This window comes from Pinus tabuliformis, chromosome 5_1, assembly GCF_031772625.1.
Source record: "Pinus tabuliformis cultivar Carrire ecotype Pingquan chromosome 5_1, CPIR1, whole genome shotgun sequence".
NCBI lineage: Eukaryota > Viridiplantae > Streptophyta > Pinopsida > Pinales > Pinaceae > Pinus > Pinus tabuliformis.
The window spans coordinates 167,922,524-167,942,670 of NC_142305.1; the positions used below are offsets into that span (position 1 = coordinate 167,922,524).

Here is a 20,147-nt window from a genome sequence, read left to right on the forward strand (position 1 = left end):
TCAGCCTCTTCGAGGGGGCAACCTCCTTTACATTACATAAATGAACAATTCTTGGATGCTACAAATGAAAATACCTCCTTTCTATATATAGGAGTCTAAGTGGTCCCAATACAATCAAAGCCTACATAACAATAATATTGTAGGGCACAACAATAACAATAGTGGGCTTCTATGTGGCACAATAGTAACAATATGGGCACTACATGGGTACATCAATATAAATAAGGGGTATAACTACAATAGTAATGGGGTAATCACTAGTATTATAGGGACCCAACATTGTGGCTAGGGTACCGAAGTTGTCAAACAAAGCTCTAGGCAATTCGATATACCATTTTGTTGCCGGACCAGTTAACGTCCTCTAAAAAAGGCGAAGCCTAATCGAATCATCATTTAGGGTGTTTGATGAACACCACAGATGAAAGGTCATCACATGATTTGACGGATCTTCACCCGGATTTCCATTAAATTTAGGAATATCTGACGGAAGTTTATGCGAAATCGCTAGACACCAAGGGGCGTAAGCGATTGGATCATTTGTTAACCGATTTAGATCTGGTAACTCTAAAGTCACCACGAAGGGTAACTGTTGATTCAGGTTAGGCGAAGCATACCCAGGATAGGATGGAATCGCCTGAGCAGTTGGTATTTGCATACCAGCATAATGCATTTGATGTTGGTAACTTTGGCAAGGTTGGTGGGCATAACCATTGTAGAATGATTGATTTTGACCATTTTGAATATACAGATGCCGACTATTTGCAAAGATTTGTTGCTCAGATCCTTGGTATATTTGTTGGAATTGCGTTTGTTGGTATTGCACCAGCTAGGGTTGTGAAGCCATGTGTTGTTGCCCGATACTAACTGTTTGACCAAGATGAGGAGTAATTGTACCCGTTTGGGCCTGTGTCATTCCACCAGTCGGCGATTGTGGCTGAGTTGCAAGGTCAAGAGGTTGTTGCATTACAACCTGAGAAACGTGAGGTTGGCATACAACAGGGAGTGCCTTGCATGCCTTCTTAATATGGACGAGGTACTGGTGGCCTCCTTTGGTTAATGAAACACAACTGTTCTCACCCATTATCCATTTGCAAAGAAAATGTGTGCAACATTTGACTCTGGAAATTATCCAACATATTTCCTATTTCACGCTTGATGGATGTTGTGGAGGGAGAGGAAATGAACAAGTTTTGGCTAGACCTACCCTTCTTCTTAACAACCCTAGAATAATTCTTGAATATAGTTTTTATGTCATGATAAGGTAATTAGTAGATATCTCCTCCAAATATCATGTTGAGGGTTTCCATTACATATTCCTTGATCCCTCAAAGAAGAACTAGCTTGAGTGACTCAGCATCAAGGGTATAGTTGCCCCTCCTATAATTCAGTTGAAACATTTCCTCATAGTCTTCCAAAGATTCATCAGGTCCAATGGTCATCCTAAATATTTTCTCCTTTGTTTCTTTGAAACTACACTAATCCCAGTATATATCATTGAATGTTTGTTGCATTTGGGCCGAGGTAGTGATGATGCATCTATGTAGACTCATAAACCAGCTCAAGGCTGCATCTTTGAGGTTAGAAGAAAACAACTTCAACTTCTGCTCATCAGAGGCATAGTCATAGGTCCTACAGACAACAACTAACTCCAACATGAAGGTGTTAGGATCTTTAGAGGTTAGGCCATGGAAATTTGGAAGGGCAGTAGGTGTTATATTTTTCATACTAGCTTCTCCATTGGTTTATGAGAGAGGGAAGAGCTCATTGCTCTTGTTTTCAACCATGGTTTGGGTAGGTGAGATGGGTTCTTCTTCTTCCCCAATAGGTTCTTCCAAAATTTCAAGTTGCTCGCCTAGAGGGTCTTCTAACTCCCCTATAGTTAGAGAGGGAAGTTCATAGTCACCAAAGAAGAATGAAGGTTGACTACTTGAGGGTGTGGAGGTTTTTGGTAAGAATTTTTCTTGGTTATCCCTACTCCTATGAGGCATGAAAGATTTTTTTTTTGAACTTTTCACTTTTCTCAAAGTAATAAAATTGATGCAAAATAGAAAAATATGATCAAGAAAAAAAACATCTACTTAGACATGTCCTTGGAAATGACACCAAAAAGTGTCGAGCACTAGTATTGCACCAAGAGTGTTATAACTCCCAAGGGTTCCTCAACTTAAATGATCAACCTGAGGTTCGTAGAAACTTAGAGGTGACAATGTTATACAAATAGTAAGTTATGTTCTACTCATGCCACCCTCAATCATGACATCAGATTAAGGTGTTCAAAGACCATTCCTCCAACTTAACTATAGTGAATGCTTGTTGATGAAAGCACAATTGAAAATTGATTCTTAACTATGAAAATGAAAATGTCATGTGTTCAACTTGTAGATGCTAATTAACATTACATGAAAGAGAAAGGGCTAATCTACATGAAAAATTAAAGCTACCCTACATTTCATAATTCATAGACTTGGTAACCTATTTGGATATATCATTGATCTAATTCACATTTTCCTAAAAATCGGAAATCTAACTTGTATCATGCTTGTGAATGAAAAATACTAATTCTAATGTGTTTTGGAGTGAGGAAAATAAGTGGTTGAAGTGGTCTAGGAGCTTCTCTTGATCATCAAATAGCAACTTGGGGCCAATATGCATCTTGATTTAGCTAAGGCTCTAGTGGGGAGAAAAACAAGTCGAGGAACATGGTGCTACACGCCGGCTAAATGTATTGGTACATGAGGTCTTGTATTTCTACAGGATGACTTGTATTACTACATGAGGGGTTCCAAGAGCCTTCTTAGGGTGGAAATGGTATCTTGAGGGCATGAAGATGTGGACAAAGGTAGGAGGGAGTGAAGTAAGGTTGGGGAAGCCTCCTACCAAAGCCTACCACGCCTCGAGGGTCTTTCTTGCACCAATATGATTGCCCACGGTGTCCTTAATTGTCTAAACTGAGTGATTGTGGAAATTGAGTTTTGGGAGCAGAATTGAAGGGTGTAAGGAGAAGATGGAGAAGTCCAAGTGGAGATGAAAGATGTACCATCCCCCGTAGATCAACACAACCCTACAACTCACAACATGCATGCATTAGTTGATCATTAACACAATGATATAAACTATGATGAAAAAGATCTATTCTATGCAACAACACTATTCTAATCATTGAACTAACTCTTAAGTTGAAAAAAATAAATATGAAGAAGGACAAATAACATCTATTTGTTTCCAAAAAATTATAAACAAAATGTTTTTAGACTGAGATTGTAAATATTTCCAAGCATTCTCCCACAAAAGAGGTGGTAAGGATGCCTTTAATAACAAGTTTTTATAGTTTAACATCTACTGCAATAAAATAAAGACATTAAATGATTTAAAATAAGAACAATACCTAAATACAAAGAGGTACCAAAGCCTATAGGTTGGGTCCAAACCTAAGGATTTCATCCCTCTAAAACTAGCTCAGATGCAACTTAATAACCAACTTATCATTATTGGAAAATAGTAGTCTCATAGATCACATGAAATTTAACAATCACATGTGGTAACAATGACAATCAGATAGCGAAGCTAAGACACTGTATCTTCAAATGACAATATCGATAATTGATATCAAACCGTAAACCGCTGTCAATAATAGCACACTCAAATCGGAAACCGCTTTTCGCAATTCTCATATTCACAATGTTGTAAAACATAATAATATCAAATAAAAGAATGGAATAAATTTTTCACTGCGAATGCTCGCTATGAAATTTGTTGACACCACTCCAATACTATTTATTTTATAAAAAACAACCACCACTATCTTCAAACCTTTTGACAACCATGAACATGAATTTAGTTTATGAAGCTGAGTTGTCACTTTCAATATTAAACTATTCTGCTCCAATATTAACCTCCCCTGCCACAATTTTGTGGCCCGTAGACGTGGTTGAAGCTGCCTTTGGCTGGTATCTGGTTTCTCTCTGTGTTCGCTACTGTGTTCGAAGCTGCCTTTGGCTGGTATCTGGGTTCTATCTGTGTTTGAGTGTAAGTTCCATGCGAGCCATCACTTATGTTTTTTAGTCTCATCCGAATCCTCCGTGCACTCTCAGCCGAATCCGTGGCTTCCTGATTATATGAAATACGATGAATTTCAAATATGAAATCTACCATTTTATAGCAAGAAAACACCATGAGAATTTATGTGAAATGAATAGCTGGGCAACCTCACCTTGAGTTGACCCCGAAGAGTCTCCAGCTTATATTCCTGTAAAATACTTACTTTTCAGCTTGATAATACTTAGACAACTGAAATGGACCTATGTGTTGAAATTTCAATTAAATTATAGTACCAGAGCATTACGATCACTGTGGGCTGTAATTATTACCTCTTGTTGGATCGCCTCTCTCAGCTTAGAAATAACAGCAGCAGTTGTCGATTCATTAGATCTCAGCTGCTTGGTGCATTCCCACAGAACTGTCTCTTCTTGAATGAGTTCATCAGATAATTGAATCGACCGCGTAATGTCCAGGCACCCTGCTGATATGATATGATATGAAATAAGATAATAGATCAATAAATGAAATACTAACTTTACAACAAATTGCAACAGAGGTCACAAGAAGCTAATGCCAGGTACTCCACAGACTGTGAGGTAGAGGCAGAGTGTTTTTCTTTTTAAAATGTGAAAAAACTATATTTATATTTAGATTATGTGGTTACTTTATTTACCAGTATCTTATAACAGAGTGCGAGATGTATTAGCCCTTATCAATGGGTGAAACTTGAAACTTCAAGATACCATAGGGCTCATGCTACTAGGCAGTCTTCTCCAATATGACTCTGATTTTTCTCATATACTTTTTTAATGAGTGATTACTATAGTCAGATATATTTATTTTGTTTCTAGTGACAAAAATAAATGTTAATAAAAAATTATAGGTTTAAATTTAATAATTATGTATCAAGTTTAAGAAGTTCAGATTTTATTATAAAAAACAAAATAATTATTTAAAACAACAAAATAACACTTACTTGAAAGCCTATGTTTCACAACAACTACTACTTGACTGAACTACTTGTGGAGCAGTTTTATCCTTTCCAGTTTCCTTCTATGCTTAAACCCAAACCAAACCATGAGTTTTAAAAAAATCATGGTGAATGATAGCTCCTTTTTTAATTAGTATAAGAGTTTTTTCAGTTTTTTAATTGCCGATGTTAGGTCAGTTTTAAGATAAATTATATTTTTTTTCAATTCTAAATCTGTTTTTGTTTGGATAAAAGTTTGTTTTCATGTAAAGAAACAAGTTAAAGCCTGAGACAGATAAGGAGACAGATAAGCATCTAGCCTGAGTGAAAACAAAGACAAGATAATTCTAGATGAAGTAGTTTTCTTTGAATACTATCATGCCTCAACCTGCATTCTAAAATAGCAGCTACCCTTAACTATCCCATTGCTAATTTAGCAACCAAGTTCTATTAAATTTTCTTACCATGTAAAAAAAATCAAAACTATGCTCTTTACATACTATCAGAAAAATAATTTTCAAGTGGCTTAATTTTCATTAACTATTAATAATAAATCAACCAGTGATGAATAAACCTATATTCCGAATTCTTCTACTGGTTTGAGCAAACTGAAGTTTTAAAAAAATAACTGAATTTTGAAAAAAATTCTTATTATGTGAAAAAATAACAATAACTCTTAAGTTCATGCTCCAGATCTTGCTCTAGTGAACTCTAAAGCCAACATATAAAGAAATGTATCGAATCAGGAATTCTACCTGTGGAAATGAGAGAACCAAAAACCAACTTTTCCACAAAACGAAAAACCAACTGGAAAGTGCTAAAATGGATGAGTTTCGAAAGCCAAGATTAACATTATTATGATTGAGGCAGGACATCAGAGAAGCGACGAAATCAGAAATCTGTGAGAAGACTGAGCGTGAAGAGACATTAGTAAATTGGTGTGAGGCGAGATATTTAATGAGCAAATTTTGTTATGGTTGTCAGAATGTGTTGATACACTACGGAATCAGAGTTATTATTTATTTGATATAGAATTGGCAAAATCTATGGAAATTATGTTCGTCTCTCCAGCAAACTTACTTCGCTTCGGCAATAAAGAAACACAACAATTTATTAACTACTTACCAGTTTGGCAGGTGTTGTGTACATCGTTCTCTATCTCTTTCAACCGTTTCATCGAAGACTCGCATGTTTTCAATATCATATCTTCCTCTATATGCTCCTCTCCGGCTGCCTGGTATGCTGTTAATATTCTCTCCGCAGTACCTCCACCTTCGAATCTAACTTCCAGTTTCTAAAATGATACCAATTAACAGAAAACATCAAAAGGGAAACCCTAGTACAATATTACTGAAAGTAATGAACAAATGTATGGTAAATTGTCTCACTCTTTTTCTGGGGCGCATTGGGTCAAATCCTTCATCCGAACTTGATGGGGGCTTTTCTCGAAGAAAATGTGTTCTCAGATTGTGATGACCTAATTTAAAAACATTGCGATCTTCCCATATGCCAACCTACATTTTTATTTAAAAACTAAAAAATGATCAGAATACATAAAATACAAACATTCAAATATCATTTATTCATCAGAGAATACAGCATATACCAGCTTCGAGACAGCTTCGATTATAACTTGTCCTCCGTTTTGATATATATCTACAAGATATATTGGTAGAGCCCGCCAAAATTCATTCACAAATAACTCACAGCCATTCCTCTCCACGCTATTCAGTAAGATGTCATTCGCAAGATAAAGCAATGAGATTTTCTTGTCTTCGCTTGCTTTCTCAAAATCTCTACACCATGTCTCCACTATCGCCTGTGCCTCATTTCGGTAGAAGATGCACCATTGGGAAGTGACTGATAAAGGCCAACTTATTATATCAATGTTCGATTCCATAATAACGTTAAAGCAACTGTAAATTTCTGTAATTCCTTCCCTAACGCCATAGATTCTAGCAGGTCTTTCATAAACTCCAAAAAATAAGCAGAGTAAATCTCAGAAAAACAATTACCTTCCACACTCTCTCGTGTGCTCTCCAATTTCTCAAGCTTTTCAATCAGACGTTCCTTCCAAACGCCACCCATGGTATTTGGCTGCTCACGATGTGGCATACCTGTGAACTAAAATAACGATCTAATTATATTGCTGAGCGGGAAAACTTACTTTGCGGACTCTGGGGGGAAGGTTTCGTCCAGGACGATATATTTATAGATATATAAGATGAGTATTTACAAAGGGGTCATTATTATAAATAGATGCCGACCATGATATACGGGGAAAAATGTTGCTATTTTAGATTCGAGAGTCCACATTTCAATATATGGAGTATTTAATATACTTTGCATTGGGGTGTTTATTGTTAGTCCTAAGCGGCATATTTCTTCGATAAATGATGTCTATGAAGGAAAGAGCTAACCAGCCATATATTGGGTATTTAATGCTCTCAGAGCAGCACTCCACTTAACGCGATAATACTGGAGTGGGCAAATTTGGCATTAAATAATATTTGCCCCCTCCTGTGTTATCGGGCTAAGTGGCGTGCTGCTCTGAAGGCATTAAATACCCAATATATAGCTGGTTAGCTCCAGCCGTCTATGAATGTTAATTTGGGTTAAAAGATTTTAAATTTATTTTTTAATAAGTAAAAGGGTAAAAAAAATATTTAGTTTAATTAATGGATGGAATGTTTTTTAGTGTAATTTTTTTAGTCCATAGTTAAGAATATGGTATTGTTATAAAATATTTTGGTTGTGAAATAGGTTATGGTTTTTGGCCATGTGGTATTGATAAACCATGGTATTGTAAAGTGGGGATGAATATCCACAGTTAAGAATATGGTATTGTTATAAAATATTTTGGTTGTGAAATAGGTTATGGTTTTTGGGCATGCGGTATTGATAAACCATGGTATTGACCCATGGTATTGTAAAGTGGGGATGAATATCCATGGTTAGGAATATGGTATTGTTATCAGATATTTTGGTTGTGAAATAGGTTATGGTTTTTGGGCATGTGGTATTGATAAGCCATTGTATTGTAACAAAATCTGTTCAAAATTTAATAAAAAAATATCAAAATATAAAAAAATTGAATTTTATTATGCAGTGATGAGTTGTTGAATGGCTTGGAGATCCGAGATAATTGGGTTTTGAATGGTTCAACGCCGCTCCAACCTTCATTGTTGATTAACTCTTTTAACTTATGCCTTAATAATAAATCTAATAATAATAATAGTTATAGAAATATTAATAATAACAATGTAATTAATAATAGTAATAACTATAGTAATAATAATAACAATGTATTTAATAATAATAATAATAATAATAATAAAACGTGATAATGATAATAATAATGAATTTGAACTTATTAATAACCATAATAAACACCGTTATATTAACTTGGAACCTAATAATATTTATCTTTCTTCTTTAGATAATAGTATTTGCATTAAAAAGACTTCTCATTGTGGCAATAAGGTTGTTAATTTTCGGAGTTTCTCTTTTGATTCCCATGTTTTTAATCTTTTAGAAAAAGGTCTTAATTTTGCTTTGGCTCTAGAAAAAATCGTGTGAATGATATTAATGGTGACATTGAATTCGGGATTCGAGATTTATCCAATTCCACTAAAGATATTATTAGGCACGTTTGCGCGATAATCCTTAGAAAGGCTAAGTCCCCTAGGAGAAACTTGAGCAAGCCAGAGTTTGAAGCTCTCAAATTATGAATGATATTATTCGTGACGTTGAATTCCAGATTCGAGATTTACCCAATTCCACTAAAGATATTATTAGGCAGGGTTGCTCAGTAATCCTTAAAAATGCTAATCCCCCTAGGAGCAACTTGAGCAAGCCAGAGTTCGAAGCTCTCAAATCTTTGAACAATAACAGGGACATCGTTGTTCTAAAAGCTCACAAAGGGGTTGCAGTTGTCATTCTTAACAAGAAGCATTACCAGAAGAAGATGTTAGATCACCTTTGTAATAGTGGATGCTATAGAAAGCTTGCGAAGAACCCCTTAAAAAAGATTTCTAAGGCTCTTGCTCTAGCCATAAAATCGAGTAGTTCTGTTAGCTCCCTTAGCAAGAAGCTTATTGAAGGCAACCCTCTTACCCCCAGGATCTATGGTCTCCCCAAGATCCATAAAGAAGGGGTCCCTCTTCGCCCCATTGTCAATACTATTGGTGGGCCCACCTATCTTTTAGCGAAATGTCTTTTTAATAAGCTCAAACCCCCCATTGGACAGACATAATCTTTTGTTAAAGATTTAGCTTCCTTCGTTAACGAGTTAAAGGATTTTAGATTTGACCCTGAGGATGAGTTAGTGAGTTTCGATGTGGTCTCCTTATTCACTAATATTCCCATTAATGAGGCCATTGATGTGATCTAAGGCATCACTAATCTCGACACTGCCTTTTTAGTTAAGATTTGTCTCACCTCTACTTTCTTTAGTTTCGAGGGTGAAGCCTGTATGGAATCTCTCTTTAACACCAGCCATATTCCGGATGAATTTGTCACCTCCTTAAAAGCACTCCTTCAGCTTATTTTCAGATATTTAAGATATATATCTATATGTATGTATGTATGTATGTATGTATGTATGTATGTATGTATATATATATATATATATATATATATATATATATATATATACATACATACATACATACATATTGTTGGAGGGCGGGCCATGAACTCCGCCCTCCCCAACCACATAATATGTTATTAATAGAAGGGTCGGGGAAATAACCCCACCGACCCACCCGCTTCAACCAAAACCAACCCATTTAATTAGAAAAGGAGAAGGAATTTATGTATTAAATAAGGAGGAGGTGGGGTTTGACTGCCCAACCTCCTCCCTGTTAAACAGATCCATAACCAATCAACCTACAACCATTTTATTGTTTATTCCACCCACTAGTTTATATAAAATTCTCATTTCATCAGTGTGAGGGCAGATGGAGTAACTAGGAGTGGGCACAAATTTTGAGGCGGAGGAAGGCAGTGGATGTAGTTCAAGGCAGAATTTTGCAGGAGGGGCGAAATTTCACTTTGTCATATTTTGACAAAGTTTGTATGGTTTCAGCACTTCCCAATGCCACGAACACAATGGCACTATCCGTTTCCCCATCAGAGTTCTACTTTTTTCAGTCATTTTCAATATGAGGATAGAACCATGATTGCCGCAAAACGGGGAGTGGAACCATGATCCTTGCAATTGTCGGAGGAGGTAATTTTTCTCCATGTCGGAATATAGTCAAGTTTACAGTCGTTTTTCTTGGTTTTCTACAGGGATCGCAATGGTGAGGTCAAATTCACCTTTGGAGTTGCATATTTCCAGTCCACCCATGGAGAAGAATCTTGAGGAATCTAGGGGGAATGTAAAAGATTCCTTGAGCTCCAGATTCTCAACTTCTCAGAGTTCAAAAATTGGACAGTTGATTTTGCACTATTTTACGCCACAAATCTGATGGTGCCTTTAGATTTCTCATTTTCTCATTCTATTGTTCAACTACTTTTCTAAGTGGAATGTAGGTGTCAACATTCGTGTGCGAGCAACCATTTCCATGCGATTGATGCTGTGAGATCGATGGTCTGAACAACTTTAGTAGGTTTACATCCTCTTCTTTAGATGGCATTGGTTGTGAGTTATATGAAATGTGTTCATGTACTTCGTTTGCTATGCATTTTGCTGCACAAATCTTTGTTTGATGTTGATGAGGGTTCTTGTTGATTACTAGCTTTCATGATTCCTGCTTGATGTGATGCAGAATCATCTATGTGATGTACTTGATGTCATGATTCATCATGTTGTGTTTTGAGATCCCTTTGTTGTATGTTGATGGGATACTCATCATGCATGAGTTTATGTCATACTGATCGGAGTCCTTATTGGCTAAGAGTTCCTGTAAGGGAATATCTCTTGGAGCCACTCCTGCGTGATGGCATTTTTCTTGTATGATAACGAAATTACCTCTTATGTACATCATCACTATTGGCAGCACTTAATGCAATGGCCTACACCATCTTGACACCAGAGCCCGTAGATGTAGTCCCTCCTGGTCGAACTCTGTTATCAATGTCTTATGTTTTCATATTCTGACGACTGTCATGTTCCTCTTCTTTACAACATGCAGATGTATTCATTCATGTTCTTTTAAAAATGAAATTTAACAAATCACAAAAGTAAAAGGTATTGGAAGGGTCCTTTGTCACACCCGGACCTGGATCATGGCTATGTAGGTGAATCCTCAAGCAAGAATGATACAAACCCTAATTCTTCGAACAACAAGGATGTGAGGAAGCATAGAAGAAATTTTGATGCTCCCAATTCCAGCAAAGGCAGGGAGAAGAGTCAATACAAGTATAGAAGAAACCCTCCTCCAAGAAGAAATGCAGATGGTGTCAAGGATGCACAAAGCAATAAATATTATCAAGGAATCCCAAGGCAGAAAAGCTTAAGAAATATACCAAGAAAATCTCCATATTTGAGGTACCAAAGTATATTTCTTTGTTATTGTTATTCTTGTATAAACTTTGCACACATGTCAAAATATTGTAGGGCATATCACAAAGATAAATACAATGGTCCTCATTAATCTCTGAGGAGAAATTTTGCAAGAAGTTGTGAATTCTTATTCCTGAACAACATAAAGTGCTTCAAGTGTCATAACATTGGAAATATGGCACGTAATTGTAGCTTGACTTGGACACCTACACGAGCTAGAACCATGTGAGAGAAGAAAGTTACAAAAGTATGGAGAAGGAAGAAAATTGAATTTGGAAGTCCCTTGAACACTCTAGCCAACAACACATGATGACTTCATGAAGTCATCCTTGACATTTCAATTATTTTATGAGGAGACTCTACCAAAAGGAAGACCATGCATACAATTAGGGGGATCATATGATGATTAAGCATTCTTTCATAAGTTATCCATGAATGAGCCCTATGAAATCCTTGATGAGCCACATGGACAATAATTCTTTGATAGATCGTCTCTCGGGAGAATTTCCATTGAAGAGCATGATCCTTTATTCATCCATGAACTAATAATGAAGATCTCTTCCACTTGATCACTAAGCAGGTAATTTTTCATAAGCTAGAGGAGGTCATTCAGACAGGGGGATTTGGTTCATCGTATGGAGGGATTTAAGCACATCTATCATGTACCACATTGCCAGAAAGAAGATCACCATGACAGGGGGAGTAACATACCTATGAAGAACTACTATTTGTGAAGAAAAGAATAAACTTGACAAGGGGAGTATTTGGGCACCCCATTTTCCATTAATGTCAAAGGGGGAGAGAATGTTGAAAGGGCAAGAATATTGCCATCAATGAAAAAGGGGGGGATTATTAATCTAGGTTGTCATTGATGTCAATACGACACTAGATGAGATGGAAAATAATATTAATATGTCTCGTTCCAAATGATGATGTCATAACTCTTGTTTGAAGATGTCAAGAAACTAATGAAGAACTCTTGCTCGAACAAGTCCTTGAATTAACTATAATGTTGCTAAGTGCCAATCATGTGCCTTGATTGGTGATCTAGACCTTAGGTTCCAATATACCAGCCTTTCAAGTGGAGTACTATAATTGATGAAATCATACACGTGATAATGTCATACTCTTTAAAGAATAACCACACTTTGACATAATTGGAAGACTACTTTGGTGTGTTTCACAAATAAATGAAGGTTGCACTATGACATATTACTGCACTATCATTGAATACATAATGAAATACCTTCATTATGATGTTGGATACTATCATGATGAAATTATTGGTGCAAAAATATGGAGAAGCCATGATGTCCGAAAACATTCCTCATACTGTTCCAAAAATTTTATGCATGGAAATTTAAGGATAGTCACAAAGAAAATTATTTTTTACTACATTAGATGTAGAATCTCACCATGAGACCTTCACCATCTTGAAGAGCTTAATTTTTCCTTTCCAGTTTTTGACATTAGTTTTTGAAGTTAAGCTATTAATTCTGGACATGGAGCCGACCTGAGCAAGCCTGCACAAGTTGGCCTCCAAATAGTGACGTACTTCTTCATTTGAAATTTAAAAAATTGCTATTATTAGAGAATTTTGGACTCCATTTTATATAAGATCTGTGGTGAAGGAACACAGAATTACAACCACTGTTCACAACTCGTGAACTTTGAAGAAGGAGCTTGAAGGAATTGTTTTTGGGCTTGAATTTATTGAACAACGGATCCTTTGAATACAACTTTGTGGTGCACCAATTACTTGGATACTTGACTATAGTTACAAATTTTTGTTGTGATTATTTGGATCTTGAACAGTGTACATTTTTTATGGTGGAATCTCCTCTTAAACAACAACTCATATATCCTGTGTGAACCAAGCAGTAGTATTCCTCCACCTCAGTAAGCAACAACAGTTTCTGAAGTACGATCATGATTGTAGCAGTATGATCATTTGAGATTATGATTATAGTAAAAGTATTGTGAATAGTAAACACTAGTTGTTTTGAGCAAATTGAAGCATAGTTTGAAGGCTTATTGTAGCAGGTTGATAAAGCATTCTTGAAGGCATTGTTTGGATAGAACCTTAGAGAAGAATTGTGTAGACATCTTGAAATAGTCCTAGAAGCAGCTAGAAGCAGACTTGGGTTGGTAGTTACTTTGGAACATTGTCATGATGAAAAATTGAAGGATTATCTTTGGAACTTGTGAAGCTTTGTTTTGAAGACTAATCTTGCTATAACTGATTTGAATATTGTTTGAAAGCAATCCATTACACATTGTTTTGAATATATTTTGAAGTAGCATATCTTGAAGTGGATTTGTAGCTTCGTTGGGGATATTCTTGAGAATACCTTGGAGAGTCATCTAGAAGCCCATTGAAGACACCTTGTGGGATTCTTGAAAACATTTGGAAGACTTCTAGAAGTTGTTCTTGTAGGCACCCTTGGAGATGATGATACAATGAAGCCGTCATGAGGTGACCTTGAAGAAGTTTTGTTTGGGTAACATGAAGAGCAATGGTGACACCTTCATGTGAATAACAAGGTTGTCATTGATGACATGACGTGGAGATTAAGTGAATGCATTGTTGAATATTGATAGCGCTCAATGAAGAAGACATTGGGTGCCGTGAAGTACAAATAAACACATCGTGATGAAGTAAAGCAAGGGTTGGAGCCCAAGAGGTTGGAGCCTCAAAAATACAAGGCTGGTGCCTTGGAGCATAGTGTTGGAGCTCTAGAGGATCAGAATCCTCAACAACCTAGGTTAGGTCTTGAACCATATATAGGGTTGGAACCCTTGAGGTTGGTGCCTCAAAAACAAGGTTGGTGCCTTGGAAAGTCCAAGTCGATGCTTGGCACATTACAAGTTGCAACCTAGGGAATTGAAGATCGGTGTCTTCATCTAGGGTTGGAGCCCTACATATATTGTACTTGATTTATTGTAAAGAAGAAATTAATAAAAGAATTTATTCTTATTTTTCATTTTGTGTTCTAAATATAAGTGATCTAACTGGTAAAAGTAGCAATTGAAAAGAAATAATGATTCACTCCCCCTCTCAGTATTTTCAACATGGCATCAGTTGGCCATCATCGGCCATCATGAGGATGTCGAAGAGCTAGTCTTCCCATAGTTGTCCAAGTCTCAATGATGTCTTGCATGGCTTTCTCAAGCCATTTTGTCTCACATTGGTACATGTGCAGATTGTATGTAACATCTTGTAAAGTGGAAGTCCAAGTGTCGATAGTTGAATGTAACAGTCATAGAGTAGTTGAAGAGTCATGAGGGTAGGTGAATAGTCATAAAGGGGAGTGTCAAGGGTCACCCCACCCTTTGCTATTTATAGTACCTCATAACTCATTGTAAGGGATTTTGGTCAACCAAGTTTCTGATAGGAGTATCTTAGAGAAATTTTGGAGAGTATTGTAGCGAGCCTTGGCTTCTCTACAGTGCAAAGCTAGTACATCTCTTTGGAGGAGCAGGCGGAAGTGACTGTAACGTTCTACTATCGAGACTAGTGGTCGGTCATGGTTGTATTGTATGATTGGAACATTCACTTGTTAATATAATAGAGCCAACACATTTCATGCATATGTTGTTATTGTATTTCAGCTATCTTGGTTACTCTAATGATATATGTATTGTATATAAGTATGTATGAATATTATTGAAATGTGCTATTGGTTTAACCATCAATTTGGATTGTTAGCTTACTTTCTTTCTAGTTTATGATGCATATTTTCTCATTTGTTCCCTTCTTAGCCACATGCTTTCATAGGTTTCCAAGGGGGGCACTCACCCCACTCTACATGTTTTAGAACCGTTCATGCACCTTCCTTGGCTTGCTGCACATGTCACACCCTTGCTACCAACAAGGACATCTTACTTGCCTCTGCACACAACCGTGGTCAAGGCGATACCATATGACCCACTGTTGGGACTCCTACACCAAACAGTCTGAGGTCTAGTTGGGACTTCTTACCATGGAGATCCCCTAACATGTTGGTGGGTCCAACACCATGAACATGTCCTCTTCTCTTCCTTCCTCTCTTTCAATTTCTCTCCCACATCCCTCTGTCTATCCCCCCACCTATCTCTCTCTCTTACTTTCAACTCTATCACTATCTCTCTCTCTCTCTTCTCTCTCCCCTTAATCTTTGTGTCTCTGTCTCTCCCTCTCTCTCTCTCTCTCTCTTTAAATTTATCACTATCTCCCTCCACCTCCCCATCTCTCTCTCCCCTCCATCTTTGTGCCTTCCTCTCTCTCTTTCCTATCTCTCTTCTCTCCTTTTCTTTTTCTTCCCCCCCTCCTCTCTCCCTCGTTCTCTCCACCTTTGTCTCTCTATTTATTTTTTCTCTCCTCCCTCTCTCTCTCTCATCGCCCCCTCTCCCCCTCTCTCTTAAATTTGATCCCACTGTATTTTGTTTAGGAAAATATATAAATTAAAAAAAACTTAATTGGTTGTAAAATATTGAACCTATATTTTGGATCAACCACGTCAACTAAAAAGCAATAATGAAATACTTTTAAAAAAACGCACCCTCTTTCCTCTATTATCGTTAATCACTTTGCTTTCTCTCATCGCTTAGATCCTTAGTTAGGATGTATCTATACTAGTTTTAAATATTACTAGCAATTGCACCAGATGTTGCAAAGGAAACAACGTAAGGCGATAACATATATAAATAATTAATACTTCTTTGACAAGGAAAGACAAAAAAATATCAACAAAAGACAAGGACCATGTTACAGTGAAATATTACTTGCATTGCATGGAGACATGTGATATCCGGTACAAATAAGGAATTTTATAGAATGACCTAGATGCAATACGAAGATTTCCTAGGATAGAATATGACAATTTCTAGAACAACCTGGATACAATATGACAATTTTCTATAAGAACTTGGATACAATATGACAATTTTCTAGAAGAACTTGGATAAAATATGACAATTTTCTAGAACATCCTCAATACAATATGTCTAGGACACAACCAATTTATTTAAATAATATTAATCATAGTCATAACACATACAAACCATGAACATAAAGGAAATAGATCTTGTATACTTCATAAGCTAATTTCATCACAAAATACACACACACACACACACACACACTCATAATATGAAAATGTGTTACATTGTATAATTATGGTACAATATTCAACATCGGATCAAGTTGTGCCTAAAGCTCTTATGTTCGTATTCTTATCTCAAGTTCTTCTATTAGGGGTGGAAGGTTAGGTAATCTCAAGGAATACTACTACCTCTACTTCGAACTTGTTAAAGCATGAATAAGATACCCTATCAAGCATCCTTTTACCTCTTTCTTGGTCTCATCAAGGCTAAAAAGAAAAACATCATGGAGCTTAGTTTTCTTCTCTTGCATGCTCATTAGATTATGAAAGGGATGTCAAAACATAAAAAAGAGAGGGAGGGAACTTTTTTTTCATAGTCTATCATTCAAAATAATAGTGAAAATTGAAATTGTGTTTCACTTAAACATGACACTTGTTTGAGTTCATGCCATATAGATGGGCTTAAGATTCCCTATGATATGTACCATGTGTATGAGTCCTTTTACTCCTTCTTCTAGTTACACTTTTAGTAATTATGGAGTGCTCTTCAATGCCTCTTCTGTTGTTACATGATATCACATGGTGCACATTAGTGAATGCTACCAAATAATTTTTTTATCACATCGCTATATGTTGTAGGGATTTCTAAATCTTAGTTGGCCATTCACAATGGTCATTGAAAATTGAAATTGTGTTTCACTTAAATATGGCACTTGTTTGAGTTCAAACCTTATAGATGGGTTTAATATTCCCTATGATATGTACCGTGTGTATGAGTCCTTTTACTCCTTATGCTAGTTACACTTTTAGTAATTATGGAGTGTTCTTCAATGCCTATTTTGTTGTTACATGATATCACATGGTGCACATTAGTAAATGCTACCTAATAACATTTCTATCACATCACTATATGTTGTAGGGATTTCTAAGACTTAGTTGGCCATTCACAATGGTCATTGATCTTTTGTATCAACCATCCTTATGTTAGTTTTACTTTGTGAATTCATCTATTCACTTCATCTCTTGGCATGTTCGATGTCAATTGACATGGAATACATTAAGGCCCGCCTTCAACATATATTATCTAGTCGACCTTAGCTCACTATACAAGAGATGGATCTAGGAATAAATAATACCTTGAAGCTCATAGTCCTCACTGGCAAGCTTCCTTACAATCAATAACAGGTTTACCTCATTGACTCTTGATTCATTGAATCCATGACTATTCCACATCAACTCATTTATTCACACCCAATGGATTGTGCTAGCTTCCTTTGGGTCCATTTTCATCATTAGTGAGTCCCCTTGCACCCATTAACAATATACCTCAATGACTAGGAATTAGATGATTTCAAGCATGCTTGACATATGCTTATTTATTTGCGTGATGTAGATTCATAACATCAAGTTTGAGTAGAATACTTTTGGTTTTTGGGACATATTAGTCTTATATGACACCCCTCCCAAATTGTGTTGGATTTTTTACCATTTCCTATACTTTTATGAGGATTACTCTAGGACACCTCTCTTGTTTGTGTCCATAATAATATTGATATATATACTATGATATAGATTCACAATTTATTTGTTTGTGGATATCTCTCTATTTGTTACATGGATCCAATGTGTATTTCTTCTTGGCCATGTGCTAGAGTTTCACGTCATGGATCTATTTTGTATAGTTTTGGAAACCATGTTTAGTTATTATTTATGCTAAGCATGGGTATTCCCACCTTGGGGATGATTTATTTATGATTGAGATTTGGTTTTAGGGTTGCTACAATATGGTTCCTTTTCATGACTCTTTCCTTCCATTTTGATACCTAGCTATAATGCAATTTTTCCATTAGTTTTTATATTGATCTTATGCATTAAGGGGCATTTGTTATACTTTTGTTTACCATGATAGGCCTTACAAGTAAGTTATTAGATATTATGGGGATGAAATTACATAATTGAGAAATTTCTCATAATTATTTTTTCATAATTTGATAATTATGAAATAATATTCATTTCATGATTGAGAGAAAGGTTCATAAGGTTCATAATGAGTAAGGAAAAACTCATAATTGAGCATGATACTTGTGCACAAATTGTAAATGTTTGGTTCACATGTCGCAAACTATATCCATGACTTGTATCCACTCAATTCACATGCCATCAATCCTAACTTCTCTTGGACCTAAGTGTTTAGATACATCCTCCTGTATCTACGAAAGGGAAATGTAACTAGACACATTGATGGAGGAAGGAAGAGAAAGTAATTAGAATACCCTATTATTTTGGAGGATTACCACCTAAAATTATTCTCATGCTTCATGAATGAGCCTATTTTGTGAGTAAAAGAAGTGCGGATAAATGTTAAGATATTAAGGAACACTCAACAACAATAGGTATAATTTTGCATTTGTATCACTGATTTATATGGAATATCAATATAGTTTCCATATCTATATGTAGGGAAGTGCATTGAATTGAGGGGCACTCTCTCCCTTCTCTTATTCAATATTTTCATATGGAGAAGGTGGGTGATTTTCTGGGAGCACCTTCCTAGACCAAAGATTGATCTCTTGGATTTCCACAACATAAGAGAGATAATGTCTCCCCACTGTAGACCTATTGTGCCTACTTATTATTCGGGATCCGATTAGGTTGAGAAGGAATTTAAGGTTGCTTAGGTGGAGTAGGATGAGTTAGCCTTGTTTGAGGTTAGGGTGGAGGAAGTAAAGAAGGTGGTTGGTTTGTTTGAGGCCTCGACCCTTTTGAGGGGTTTCCCCATTAGGAATATTGGGGTGGATATGGCTGAAAAGGATTGTTGACAGGTTGAGGAGGGTATGGAAGATGATAAGGCCAAGGAGGAGGTGTGGACCATGATGAATGGGTGGAAGGGTACCAAGGCTTAAAAGGTACATTTTGATTTGAATTTTAGTGAGGATAATGTGTGCCTTGCATGCCTTTTTAATATGGACGAGGTACTGGTGGCCTCCTTTGGTTAATGAAACACAACTGTTCTGACCCATTATCTACTCATCCCTGGTATACATCTTTTAGGCATGGTAGAGAGGGAAATTTTTATGTTGCATGATTCTATTCACATACTAGGAAGACTTCTATAACATTCAGTGGGAATACATTCCCACGATGTTTTTTAGTACATCTAGGGCATAAAATAGATAGTGCCCTTCCTGCTTCCTCTTGTTTCCTTTTGATTTTCATAGTATCCATTTGCAAAGAAAATGTGTGCAACATTTGACTCTGGAAATTATCCAACATATTTCCTATTTCACGCTTGATGGATGTTGTGGAGGGAGAGGAAATGAACAAGTTTTGGGTAGACCTACCCTTCTTATTAACAACCCTAGAATAATTCTTGAATATAGTTTTGATCTCATGATAAGGTAATTAGTAGATATCTCGTCCAAATAGCATGTTGAGGGTTTCCATTACATATTCCTTGATCCCTCAGAGAAGAACTAGCTTGAGTGACTCAACATCAAGGGTATAGTTGGCCCTCCTATAATTCAGTTGAAACATTTCCTCATAG

General features: G+C 36.3%; 1 protein-coding gene across 1 annotated transcript; it reads right to left on the reverse strand.

The window, feature by feature from the left end:
- Positions 1 to 3,888: 3,888 nt before the first annotated feature.
- LOC149163961 (uncharacterized) lies at positions 3,889 to 7,123 on the reverse strand. Its single transcript, XM_089429321.1, has 7 exons — positions 7,024 to 7,123; positions 6,615 to 6,868; positions 6,397 to 6,522; positions 6,134 to 6,302; positions 4,368 to 4,516; positions 4,211 to 4,246; positions 3,889 to 4,107 (listed from the first exon to the last, which is right to left on the reverse strand). Exons 1-7 carry the CDS (start codon positions 7,121 to 7,123, stop codon positions 3,889 to 3,891), a joined length of 1,053 nt encoding a protein of 350 aa, XP_089285447.1.
- Between the last annotated feature and the right edge of the window lie 13,024 nt (positions 7,124 to 20,147).

Excerpts from the sequence above, each read along its gene's own strand:
- LOC149163961 (XM_089429321.1), bottom strand. The coding sequence starts at position 7,123 with ATGCCACATCGTGAGCAGCCAAATACCATGGGTGGCGTTTGGAAGGAA. Across the intron at positions 6,523-6,614 it reads TCGAAGCTGTCTCGAAGCTG|GTTGGCATATGGGAAGATCG; the intron begins GTATATGCTGTA and ends ATAAAAATGTAG. Across the intron at positions 4,247-4,367 it reads GAGAGGCGATCCAACAAGAG|GAATATAAGCTGGAGACTCT; the intron begins GTAATAATTACA and ends AGTATTTTACAG.